At 37.1% G+C, this 13,611-nt stretch overlaps 3 protein-coding genes across 3 annotated transcripts; 1 reads left to right on the top strand and 2 right to left on the bottom strand.

The window, feature by feature from the left end:
• Positions 1 to 308: 308 nt before the first annotated feature.
• Positions 309 to 3,493, top strand: KQ657_003868 (uncharacterized protein; the record flags this gene model as incomplete). The annotated part of the gene is given in 2 exon segments (XM_043194563.1): positions 309 to 317; positions 335 to 3,493. The coding sequence occupies 2 exon segments, from the start codon at positions 309 to 311 to the stop codon at positions 3,491 to 3,493; spliced, it is 3,168 nt and encodes a 1,055-aa protein (XP_043050887.1).
• Positions 3,494 to 6,173: 2,680 nt separating this feature from the next.
• On the bottom strand, positions 6,174 to 7,895 carry SMI1 (Smi1p; the record flags this gene model as incomplete). The annotated part of the gene is made up of 1 exon (XM_043194562.1): positions 6,174 to 7,895. One exon carries the CDS (start codon positions 7,893 to 7,895, stop codon positions 6,174 to 6,176), a length of 1,722 nt encoding a protein of 573 aa, XP_043050886.1.
• Positions 7,896 to 11,295: 3,400 nt separating this feature from the next.
• GCS1 (glutamate--cysteine ligase) lies at positions 11,296 to 13,413 on the bottom strand (the record flags this gene model as incomplete). The annotated part of the gene is made up of 1 exon (XM_043194561.1): positions 11,296 to 13,413. One exon carries the CDS (start codon positions 13,411 to 13,413, stop codon positions 11,296 to 11,298), a length of 2,118 nt encoding a protein of 705 aa, XP_043050885.1.
• Positions 13,414 to 13,611: the final 198 nt, after the last annotated feature.

The raw sequence follows: 13,611 nt of genomic DNA, 5'->3' as shown, positions 1-13,611 counted from the left end.
TGTTGGTAGACAAGTTTCAGGGGAAAGTCACCTTAATTGGAATTTCAATTAGGGCTCAACCTCTATCAAAGTGATTGCCACAAATACGAATAAACTGCATTAGCATATTACAACTATAATAAATATACTACATTGCTAAGACATCTATACCCGGAGCATTTAAGTGACTCTGTGACATTTTGTTGATTTCTCTTTTTTTTTACACTGCTAAACCTTACGGTGCTTCACCCCTTTAGCAAATATGGTGAAATCGGGAATTCATTCAAGGAGCCCTTCGGGTAGTAATCCTAAAACTTCCATAAGGAGCGATGTTAAAAGTTTAAACAGTCGAAAGGCTTCTCCATTAATGAAATCCAAATCAACAGATTTAATGGAATCAGGATCAGGAGCAGGATCTTCTGGATCTAAAGTGGGGGAAGTGGATACACCAGACAAATCAATACCCACTAATAATACCAATAGTAATATTGACCCTATTACTACTATCACTCCCAATACCACCACAAATACTACCTTGAATTCTGGAAATGGCTTTAGCTTTACCAAACAAGAACAAGACAATGTTTATAAGCAAGGTTCTCGTTTGTCGATATCACCATTTCTCTTTGCACAGAACAGACAGGATCTGTTGGGAAGTATATTGAATACCTTCACAGATACAAATACTGCTCCGATTACTGCTGGCTCAGCTTCAAAAATGGATCCGCCTAGAAAACTGTTTGACGGAAACTATCCTTATGCTCGTAATTCTATCTCCAATTACCTATATTATGATAACGGAAACTCCAGAGGTTCTATATTTTTACCTCCAATAAGTCAACCGGCCGGCTCCGGAAACACGAGTGGCATTGCTGGCAATGCAAATGGCTCAAACCCAGTTAATTCTAGATCCAATTCGATCTTTAGTTCATTAATTCAAATACCCGGTTCAGCGTCTGGCTCTATAAGTGGTGCAAGTTCCGCAGTGAATACTGCTGCGAGTAAGTCCTCGACTTCTGGATCTACAATTTCTCAGCAAAAACCATTGCCCATTCATGAAAATCCAAATCAACAACAACTTGGAACTCCAGGACAACCTCCTATAGATGTTTCTTTGGAAGACTTGGAATATCTTTTGAACAATCGAGAAAGTTTATCAGGACTATTTTCTTTCCAGTCCCCGGATAGATCGAACTCTATGGACGGTTCATTTTGGGATAACATACAACTACCACAGCAGCAGCCACAATCACAATCAAATCATCCTCATCAACAAGCTCAAAACCAGCAAAATCCAATTCAACAGCAGTTCAATCAACAACAGAGTTCCAACAGTGCTAGACCTTCCTCAGGTTCTTCTTTGGGGGATATACTTGCCTTTTTGACTCAAGGAGGTGTCGATTATAATGGTATGACAGAAGAACAGAGAAGAGACCTGATTTTAAGAATCATGAATGATCCAGCCATTAGAAAATCAATCTCAATTGCCAAGCAGATGCAACAAGGTTCTAACAACATGTCAGGTTTAGGAGGTCAATTCAATCAACAACAATATGTTCCACAGCAGCAGATTGTGTTAAATAATCCCTCTAATCAGCAGGTGCCTCAAGTGGCAGCGAAATTAAGGGAAGATATTTTTAAAAGTGACAAGCTGTCTCCAGGGAGTCGTATGAGTGGGAGATTTGATGCTGGAAAATCTTTAGAACAAGAACGATATTCACCAACTTCTTCTTTGTCATCGAAATCTGCAGGTGGACCGGGAGCTGCACTTCAACAAATCCAACATGCTGATGATTCTCACTCACCAAAGACTTCACCAAGCGGATCATCTGGGGTTATCTCAGGAAGACCTTCAATTGATCTTTCTGGGAATATGTCTACCAGATATTTTTCACAAGCACAGCAGCAACCTCAATCTCCAAATTCCAACATCTCTCGAACTTTGAATAACCCTTACTTATCTAATAATCCATATACTAATCAAAGTTTTGGTTACCAACAATTACAACTCCCGCAACATCAGATTCAGCCACAACATCAAATTGCACATCTGATGACACCATTAAATCAACAACAAGGGCAACTTGATCATCAACAACTTGAAAATGCAATGCATCAAACTGGAGCTCAAGCCCGCTATGGTGAAAGCCCCAATAGTGGTACAAATCAATCACCTATATCTACCAATAGCGAAACTGAATCTACCAAACTGTCTAATAAACGGCAAAAACGATCACGGAAGAAGAATTCGAATTTCGCAAGAACCAAAAATGCATCTACTTATTCACCTCCACTTATCATTGGATCCAATACTTCAACAGACCCCAGCTTGTTACCTGCACAGCAAATTGCTAAACTGGAGGACGGAAGACCACTATTAGGAGCAACGAAAATTGATCAATTGATGCTTGTGATTCAAGCCAGAGACAAAGGAGTTACTAATTCTATTCAACAAGCACCTGATGGATCTATTCTAACAAGTGTGGATAAATTGAATTCCATTTTGCCTGCCCCCATGAGTCTTGTTGGTAGAGTTATGAAAGCTCTGCTGAAGAAAGCCCAAACTGATGAAAACGACCCTAAGAAGAAAAAGGAGAAGACTCAGAAATGCCCCTACTGTCTTAAAAATTTTACCCATACAACTCACTTAGAAGTTCACATTCGATCTCATATTGGATATAAACCCTATGAATGCTCGTATTGTCACAAGAAGTTTACACAAGGAGGTAATTTAAGGACTCATTTACGATTGCATACTGGAGAGAAACCATTTAAGTGTGATATTTGTCAACGGTCATTCTCAAGAAAGGGAAACTTGGAAGCTCACAAGTTAACCCATGAACATTTGAAACCTTATGAGTGTAAATTAGATGGTTGTGATAAATTCTTCACTCAACTTGGTAATCTCAAGTCACATCAAAATAAGTTTCATTTGGAGACTCTCACTCGATTAACCCATAAGTTGGCTGAGTTGTCTGGGCCAGCATTAGACAACTTGCCTCAGAGTGAAAAGGATTTATTGATGTATTTTAAAGGACTCTACAAGAATTCTAATAGAGGTATTCGAGGCCGGGGCAAGAAAGTTACTGATGAAAATGGTAGTGGTAATGGTACAAATAATAATGGTATGGGTAACAATTTATCACCTTCATTTGTTAACCCTCAAATGCCTTCCAGCGTTGGTATTAATCAAAGCCAAGGCCAAAATCAAAATCAGAATCAAAAGCAAAGCCAAAGTCAACCAGTAATGCATTCTATGCTTGCACCACTGCTGAATAACGCCGTTGGAACAAATTCAGTCGTTGGTGGTGGACAGCCACCGTTTCAACCTCGCATAATGCTTCCACATAAGCAGCAGCAGCAGCAGCAACAACAACAACAACTGCAACAACATCTACAACAACTGCAGCAACAATCTGAGACCCAAACACAGTCTAATCCTAGTCAACAACTGCCACTGATGCTTGTGATGATGAACAATATGTTAGACAACACTGGTATTTTTCAAAACTAATTTGAACCAACTAGATCCATTTTTTGTACTATATTATACTATACATACTGTTTTGTATCATACTGTTGTATCATTCTATTATCATAAGACCTCTACTCATAGAAAGTTGTTCTATACACACCACTGGACATACACTATCGCAACTTTTTTTCTGTAGAAAGTCGCATTATCAAAACGTATAAACACCCATCAATGGCAAAGTACACTACTAGTAGCTGTTAGTGAATGCTTATACTCCATTACTGTCAAGTATTCTGGACGACATATTCACGTGATGAACTTCTTATCCAGTGCTCTAACGTCATTGACAGGGTATTCAATTCCCTACACTATTAAGGAAGAAATTGTTAGTGATCAATCGCCATGGAAGGTGTACAATGGTACCAACCCTAAACAAAACAACGCGTCAGTAACAGTGTTTGAATATAATTTAAAGACCAGTAATGACGGAATGGTTGCTGAGGCAATCAAGAATTGTTTCCGTAAACTGAAACTTGTTAAGTTCCCTTGCTGTATCACTACCTTGGATTTCTTTGAATTTGATGATGCTATGTTGTACATTGTGACTGAACCCGTGATACCTTTATTGAACTATTTAAAAGATCATTCAGGGAAATTGAATTTAGACTGTAAGATATTTGGAATTTACTCCGTGGCTCAAGCAATACAATTTTTGAATACCAAATGTAATTTGGTCCATGGGAATATAAGTCTTGATTCAATTTATGTTAATCCTAATACTGGTGATTGGAAATTATTTGGTTTTGAATTACTTACAAACTTGAATTCAGATCCTGTTCAACCTTTGTATAGGTTATCTTCGGCTATTCCATCGTTCCGTAACTTAGCCAGTCCTGAAGTTTTAAATCAAGGTATCGAGTCTTTAAAGACAGTTATCCCCTTTAAATTAGATAGTTATATGTTTGGAGAGCTCATTTATGGAATTATTCAAGAGAATTATTCATTACCTTATAGTAACTTATCAGCTATTAAATTACCTGCACGCTTATCAAGTGGTTATAAGAGATTGGTTAACCCCAATATTAATCAACGAATTACAGTGGACAAGTTCTTAATGGAAACAATGGATTTCTTCTCTCATAATCCATTGATAGTCTTTAATAATCATTTGGAAGAGATCAAGTTCATGAAAGATGAAGAGAAATTGGCATTTTTCAAGTATGAATTGGCTTCAATTGTGGGTAGTGATGAACCTAATTCCAATAATAATGATAGTTTAACTGTTTTCCCTCCCGGGCTATTGGAAGGTAAATTATTAGAAGAATTGATTTCTCAATTTCGGAATTTGGGTAAACCCCAAGAATATAATCCTCAGAATCAAGAAACGTTGGCAATCATTTTAAATTATATTCTTCGATTCGGATGTGGATTACCAAATGATCAATTCAGTAAAATCATTAAACCAGTACTTTTTGGTGCTTATTTAATGGCTGATAGATCAATACGTTTACATTTACTTAATTATCTTCCAAATTATGTTGATAAACTCACGGATGTGGAGGTTCAACTGAAAATATTTTACAGTATAATAACTGGATTCCAAGATTCAAACTTTATTATTAGAGAGAATACCTTAAAATCTCTTGATATTATTATTGAAAAAATCTCAGATAAACAAGTCAATCAAGATTTATTAAAGGTGTTGGCCAAATCTCAATTTGACCCCAAGCCTTCCATTAGAACCAACACAATTATTTTAATTATCCGAATTTCCAAACGAATCTATTCCAATTCCAAGAACAATGTTCTTATTACAGCCTTGAGCAAGACTTTAAAGGACACATTCACTCCTTGTAAAATGGCTGCACTTAAAGGATTTGAATCTTTAATTGATGAATTTTCTCTTGAAGAAGTTTGTGGGAAAATATTGGGTCATTTGGCTATTTCTTTAATGGATAGTCGCTCAGCAAAGGTAAGGGATGAAGCGGATAGAATTTTTAAGCTTTATCTTAGCTCTGTAGAAGCCCATGCATCAGATTTACCAAGAACAGAACCAGATGATGATGCAGAAGAACGGGCATTTTTAAAGAAATTCCAACCTCAAGCAATTAAACCAGAAGAAACAGAAGCTAATAATGATAATTCGGAATCTTCTGTTGGTGGTTCAACTGGTGGTGCATTAGCATCATTTGGTTGGAATATGATGAGCAAATTAACTCCAAAAGGACAATTGAATTCTGAATTCAATACTTCAACTCCAGATTTAACACGAGCACCTTCACCTAACGCCCAACCAATTAAACCTCCTACAATTATACCTGATAAAGTTTCTACAACAAAACCCCCAATAGTTGCTGATTTTGATGATGATTTTGGAGATGAAGATTGTTGGGATATGGATGATGAGCCAAAAGTGGTTCCAACAACAACAGTAAAGAAAACAACTGAAAGAGTTAGCAAGTTAAAAGTATCCAATGGGAACCCACCTAGAAGAAGTAGGCCTACAGCAACCACGACAAGAAGCTCTGGATTGAAATTAGAGAAGAAAAAACCAGGTGCATCATTAAACCTTGATCTTTCAATAGATGAAGACGATGGAGGTTGGGGTGGTGAATGGTAAAACTACATTACATTTACGTTATGAATGAAGGGTTCAAACTCTTATCATAAAAAAGTAACATTTAAATATACACGAATGTTGAATTGTTTGGCATTATTTCTAAACCGATTCCGGCTTTGGCTCAGAAGTTTCTTCAGAGTCTTCATCATCTTTCATATTTTTCTTTGGTTCGTCCTTGGGTTCATCGTTTGATTCATCCTTGGATTCGTTATTGGGTTCATCATTAGATTTTGTCTTTTCTTCTTCGTTCTTAGATTCAGTCTTAGATTCAGTCTTAGGTTCTTCCTTAGTCTCTTCCTTTGATTCAGTCTTAGATTCAGTCTTAGGTTCTTCCTTTGATTCAATCTTTGATTCAATCTTTGATTCCTCTTTTGGTTCGACCTTAGATTCTTTCTTTGGTTCTTCCTTTGGAGCTGTCTTCACAATTTGAGGGACCTCCTTAGATGGACTATCTTCAAGAACAACATTAGCCAAATCGTCAATAACCGTTTCCTTAGGAATAGATACAGGAGCAACTGTTTCGGCCTTGTTTGAGCTAATATTGAATGACGGACTTCCAGTTCTAACAGGAGTACTTAAACCGGACCCTTTTGTGGGTTTATTAACTTGTTTTCTTGATGGAGGAGGTGGAGAATAAATGGTTGAATAATTTTCAGCAACACCATACTTCTTTAAAGCTCTCTTTTTCCATATCTCAACATAACTAACCTTATCTTGTAATTTTTCAGTAAATTCATTGTCTCTGTCAAGAAATTGTAACTCACCCAGATCTTCTTCATCATCACCAATCATATAATCATCATCATCACGAATAATTTCTCCATAAGCATAATCATGAAGTTCAGCCTTGGAATCAATCTTAAAGTTACCATTTTGCAAATCACTAACAAATAAAAAGACAAATTCATGGAACGATCTGGCAATAACCAATTTGGTATCAAAGTCTCTACCAAAAAGAATCACTTGACCCCAGGTTCCAGCAGTTCCAGGGACGAGATCAAGAGCAATTTGATTCCCACAATTGTCCTTAATGATAGGAACCCATCCATTGTGACAATACACTGGTTGAATGGCATTAGGGGGTATAGATCTTTGGTGCTCTACAAATGATTGTGGCAAACCAGCAGCAGCAGCTGAGGAAGCTGATGAAGTGGGAGTGACATCTGGATTTATAACTGGAGAGTTTGAATGAGATGAGGCAAGCTTCTGTTGAGATAAGTATTGTTGTTTAGCCAATTTTTCATTTACTTTACCCCAGATGGAATGTTCTTGAACAATTGATTCCAAATCCAAAAGTAATAAACCCATAATCAAACCTGTTGGTTTCCCATTTGAGAATTGACCATCATGTCTTTTATAAAATTGTCTAAATTCCACTGGTAAATCACCACAACCAATATCATTTTCAAATTCATTCAAATCAGCTGTTGTAACACCATCATTCAAAGCATCTTCAAGTTCCGGGTACTCTTCTTCGAGCCATTTTTCAAGAGTGTCCCATAAACTTTCAATTGAAGGAAGTGGAGGTTGACCTTCACTATTAAAGTTCTGTAAAGGTAAATCAGAAGTAGAATTCACAGCACTTGAACGTAAACCTGGTCTATAACCAACAGAAGCTCCATCAACAAGCGAATGACTGGAAGAATTCAATGTAGCTAATCTATTCAATTCTGATAATCTGGAACTCAGGTTTCTTGCCAGACCTCCGATGTTTGAACCATTTTGAATCACAGAATTTCTATAAGGAGAATCGTAAGAAGCGTAATGATCATCAGTAGTGATGGAATGAACAAATGACTTCAAATTATCAAAGATACCCATATTAACAAACTAAAGAAGTATATATGTACGATGAATTTGACCAATTGAACTTAAAGAAATGTATAATCAAGGATGTGTGAGTAATTTTGTTTCGGGTCTTCGGATATAATCTCTTTATTCTTTTGATAAATAGGTTTTGCTTAATATCTGAGGAAGAACACTGGTTGCTTATGGGTCACGTCTCAAGTGGGCTGAAGTATGTTTCTCGACAAAAAAAAAAGAGCCTCCCGTGATAAAAGTCACGTGAGACATTCCTCTGTTTGTCTCCCCCCCCACAATAAGATGATGATAATGTATGAGAGACAATTGGAGGATTGCTACAGTTCAATTGGTTTATACTGTAACCAACCCAATTGGGCAAGTGCAGTAAGCAATAAAGCTCAATAAGTTGCTTTTGGGAAGCTGCTGAATAATTATGGTTTTGAAAGTATTCATCCGGGAAGCTATAGCCTGCACCATAAAGGATTCCAGCAAAAGTTGCATAACATCCTTGAACACTAAATAGGCCAAAGTAAAAAGAATAAAACTAGAACTATGTAGAAAAAGGTGACTTCAGGATATGTAAGTTTATGTCAAATACTGCCTGAGATGCAGCATTCTTCAACGAAACCAGCATCCATTCCGCAGTATTGCTTGGCTACATGAAGTCATGTAAATAATTACAACCACTACCACTGCCTAGGTAAAAGCCAGAGTTATAATTTTTACTAGTTGCATGTTTGTATGGTGTGCTGGTTCTTTGATAAGAACCCCTTGGTTCACAATGTTGTAATCCTACCACAATCCTGAATCATGGAACCTATGGCAAGTCCGGTTTTGTGTGTCCGAATATGTAAGTAAACTTCACTTGTAATGACCCGTCTTTGTAAGTGGCCCAATGAATCAATCACGGTGAAATAGGATCATAAAAAAGAAGATATCTTAACTATGGGCTTATGCGTATTTATAAGTCTCCTATCATCTACTTCAAACTCAAACGATTTCTATTTGGTGCGCTCATCATCTTTATTTGGGTTTACTGTAGAATAAAATCTCCACGAGGAATAAGAGTCCTTAGAGTACGTCTAACGATTTGCAGTACATACCTGAGTGTATTTCATGCTAGGGGGTTTAAATGACTCCCTTTAGGTCCAGGCACTAGATTGCTGTGGAAATTTTGACAGATACATAGTTCGCTTAATGTTGTTCGCAGTGCATTCTCACTACAAACATGCCCCAAGTTCTTCTCCTTTGCTTTGAAGAAACCAAAAAAACTAAACTACATTTCTCCTCAGTGACCCCACCGTTCCTCTTCGAGACCCATTGCTTTATTACGTTTTAATTTTGACAACTGTGACTTTCGTGTATTTACTTCCTTCACTTTTCTCGTACGCTCAAAAGCGTACTAGAGAAGTAAATAGCCTAAGTGGGTAGTAAAACTTTGAGAACTAACGGGTTCCACAGGTACTTTTACAAGTAGCCAGGCAATTAACTGTAAAATATATTTTATATGGTCCTAAATGGCAGTAACATAACTGTAACCAACAAGACACGATATGCTTGATTGGCAGGATTCGAGCACGTTCAAATTGTCGTTACGATTATTTTGAATTCGTTTGTACTGAAGTAGTATGCCTCAAGTACAGTTAACGTTTAATAATCATCACTGGCTAGCTATCACGAAAACAAATGCGTGCTAGATAAGTGAATAGGATTTTGAAAACAAACGGGTTCTACATTTACATTTACAAGTGGCTAAACAATTAGCTGTACATAGTATCTTACAAGATTCTATATGGCAGTAACTTTATCCGTAACATAGAAAACATGATATCCATGATTGGCATGATATTTGAGCATCTTCAAAATGTCGTAAAACCGGCAAACAACTGCAATGTTTTTTAACTTACTTATTTCAATACCTCAACTACCATTGAAGTTAACGGTCCCTAACTAGTCATAACGAAAACTGCAAACCAATCTGAGCTTTCACTATAATATAGATTATGCCTTTAAACAAGTATTCTGGCTCTCACAAATAAAGACCATAATAGTAACAAGTTAGGCTTGCGTATATTCTTGAAAGAGGCCGATATCGAGGCAGGCATTGTTTTTGATGGCTCAAGTATTACCAGCTGTACATATTGTTTATCTAGTACTAACTAGATTTTATATAGCTGGAGCTGAAGTGTTATGTAGACAGACTAACCAGTTTGTCATCTCTATTGTTCCTGATGATAGAATTAAATGCTAAATCTACAAGGGAAGTAATCTCATTTGTATTACGCTAATTTCAAAGTACCCAAATATGTATTTGCTTCACCGTATTGAATTACGAATTTACATTTCGTTTGAGTTCACGTACGATATGATATGGTTACAAAGTCACAAGGCATGCCATTGACACCTTTTCGCAGCCAAAGTGTCCATTCACTCAATGAAACTCTAACTGGTATTCCATATTCAATTACTTTTAATTTTAGCGTTATTTGGTAATTCAAGTTGAATAGTGTGTTTTCCCCACAACATTCCAAGTATAGTCAAAATGGTACCGAAGATAAGAACATGGTCTATTTACGAATTTCGATCAATTTGAGTTAGAACTTCCAGTTTTGGTGGTTTAGGCTACTGGAGTAAAATACATCTAACATATGAAGTAATTTAGTGCTAATTGGTGTTATAAGAGAAAGATAAACTCATAGCTCGTGGTCTTAGAAAATACATCTCACCACAGCCAGAATAAGTCCCACCACCAACATTCATACAATGTCAGTAGTTACATATGACGATTTCAAAAAAGCAGTTACGTTATCGTCTTTTAGGACTAGTGCATCAGTTGAAGTTAGCACACCGGCAATAACAAATTACATGCCCTAATGGGTACTTAGGTTGCTCAAGCAGGTTACTGCTCTATATAGCTAGAATTGAAATTTGACATTGGTCTTTCTGAAAAGTCCAAACAGTTGTGACACATTTGCTTCGCGTACGGAATACAGCTGTTCTCACTTGTATTGTGATCTCGGTATGATGACCGTCAGTAAACCTTGTATTAGGTGCATACATCGTAAATGGACCTCACTAACTTTATATTCATCGAAATAGTAACCACAAAAACGACGTAAATTTTATCATTGGTCGTCCTAGTGATATATTTTTTGTGTTTAAGCCCACTGAGCCGTAGGAGATTGTTTCAAGCCACTCCTTAAGGCGCCAGTTCTGGAAGAGTGGTGTCTGAATGCCAAACTGATGACCAATGGCACGATGTCTAGACATTTCGTTGGTCACTTTCCTCATAGTTGCAAATTATTAGTGTGTTTCAGTACTGAGGAATAAACTTACACTATCTCACTATAGTCCGGACATTTACCAAACGTAGCAAATCTATAAAATGTATGCAATGATAAATATGCAACTAGTAGTATCACAGAATGGCTACATAGCTAGCTAATTCTGGACCAAAAAACTCGTTTAAAATATGACCATCTGAAAGTCGAGTGATGGCAGTGACTTTCTGAATAAGATCATAATTGATCTCCTCTGAAACCTTTGAATCGTTTTCATATACGGGAGATTCAAGAACTTGGTTACGTAACCATCTGGCAGCAGTGGGAATATCTCCACTGGCACGTAAACTGATCAACTGGCAGTAACGATGTAAGCGTGATAATTGTTGTTTATCCGCTGTAGGTCCATCAATAGTTGTAGCAACATATTTAATCACAAGTCTAAGTAAACCAGGAAATTGTCTATTGCCGTTGATTATTTCATCAACAGAAAATTTGGAAAATTCAGTAGATGCATTTGAAGTTGAGGGTTTTCCGTTACCATTGAGTATTACTCTGTTCCCGTTCTCAATACCATTGCGCTCATTGCCAATGTGTTTGGAGAACCATGATAAACCATACTCCTTGTAGTCTTCATTTGCAACATTCCAATTGGAGCGGAACCAGAATTTACTACTGATAGCAGCATCAACATCATGAGCAGTTTTCATATTTTCATCAACCTTCAGAATTGGAATCAATAAATTGGGGGCAAATTTGATAATAGCTCCACTTAAAAGGGCAATAAATACCGAGAAGGCTGCATTTTCAAAATCTGTAATTTGAATTTCCATGGGTCTGAATTCAACTCTCCATCCAGGAGTTTTGGATATCTCAGTTGTTCTAGGATATAATGCTGGTGGCTTGAATCGTAACAGTTGCCAATTGGTCGATTGGATATTTTCAAAGTGATCATTTTCCAAAGTGTTATCTTGATTAATACGTTCGTTGAAAATCACCAAAGGGTCTCTAATAAACAAATGAGCAAAATGACGAGCCAATGGTTTTGCTAATCCTTCTTCAACTAATTGGTTGTATACCTTTTCATTAATTGGAGAAACAATATCATTATACAGTTCGTTATAGTACTTTTCTCCACCCAAATATGCATCCACTGAATCATAACGAGACTTTGAAACACGCCGAATTGGTTGTCCATCCAAAGATTTAACGCCTTCCTCATCACCTAATGTCTTTTGAGATTCATCAATGTCCAAACCTCCAAACTTATCATAACCTTCAAAGGCTTCCTTGTCTAATTCATAAAACGTACGATCATCAACAGCTCCCAGAATAACGTTCCATCTAACATCTTGATTAACAAGGAAGCCCTTGAAAATTGGCGCGGCAGCTGTTAAAGCCAAAAGAACACCAGTGATTGGTACCATAGCATCATATAAATCTAAACTTTGCTTCAAATCCAGAGCTTGCATTGTCACTTGTAAGCAAGATGAACCCATACCAAACCCCATGGAATCCATATATACATGTCCAGGTAACAGAGCACCCAAGAATGGCTCCTTATCATGGTCAAACATATCTCTATGAGGAATAGAATCATCAATCAACTTAGTATTAATATCCGGATATAAGGGTAAGTTGATAGCAACTTTCCGACCTTTTCTTCTTCTGATATTAGCAGTAAGTGTAGGAAACCGCACATGACGATTAATGATTTCATCTGGAAGGAAAAGTGATTGAGAAGCAGGCCCATTGGGTTTAGAAGGTGGTGAAGTAAAGATACCACAACCCATACGAGGAAACGTAGTTAAGGTCAAAGGAATAATTGAAGGCGAATCTTCCAATTGTTTCTCCATTAATTGTCTTCTAACTTTCATGTTCTCTTCAACGTAAATATAATCACCTAAGTCATTTCCATCGTATGGTCTATCAGGTGTTGCCTCCACCATGAACCTACCATATTCAGGATGGTATGATACGTTGTGGGCTATACATTCTGGTAAAGCTTTTTCTTCATCATTCAAATCTTCCAAGATATAATCCTTCTCAATGGCTAAACGAGCTGTATGTGCTTTAGAATCAACATCTACCAACATATACTCTACTTCATCACCCCAAAGAAAGGGATCTTGAGTACGAGCGCCATGTTGCTTGAAGATATTCTTAAGTTGTTCAATACCACTTTCTCTTACATGTTGATTAAGCTTTCTTGATTCCTTCCACTCAAGTGGTGTTCCAAGCGACAAAAGACCCATGATATCAAATCAGATTTAACTGTTCAAAAGATCCCTGGAATTAGTTTGAAGCAAACGATGGCAGCAAAAATTATCTCAGCGAATACCAATTAATAAAGTAATGATGGTAATAAAAGTACTTTCCCCTATTGCTGTTTCAAATAGCGGTTGGTACTAATGTATTTTCCCAGTAAAAGATGGCTGTGCTTTGTTCTCGAC

Source organism: Scheffersomyces spartinae (assembly GCF_019049425.1).
Source record: "Scheffersomyces spartinae strain ARV_011 chromosome Unknown scaffold_4, whole genome shotgun sequence".
Lineage (NCBI taxonomy): Eukaryota > Fungi > Ascomycota > Pichiomycetes > Serinales > Debaryomycetaceae > Lizanozyma > Lizanozyma spartinae.
The sequence above is the reverse complement of the archived record's forward strand: the minus strand, read 5'-3'. Positions and strand labels throughout refer to the sequence as shown.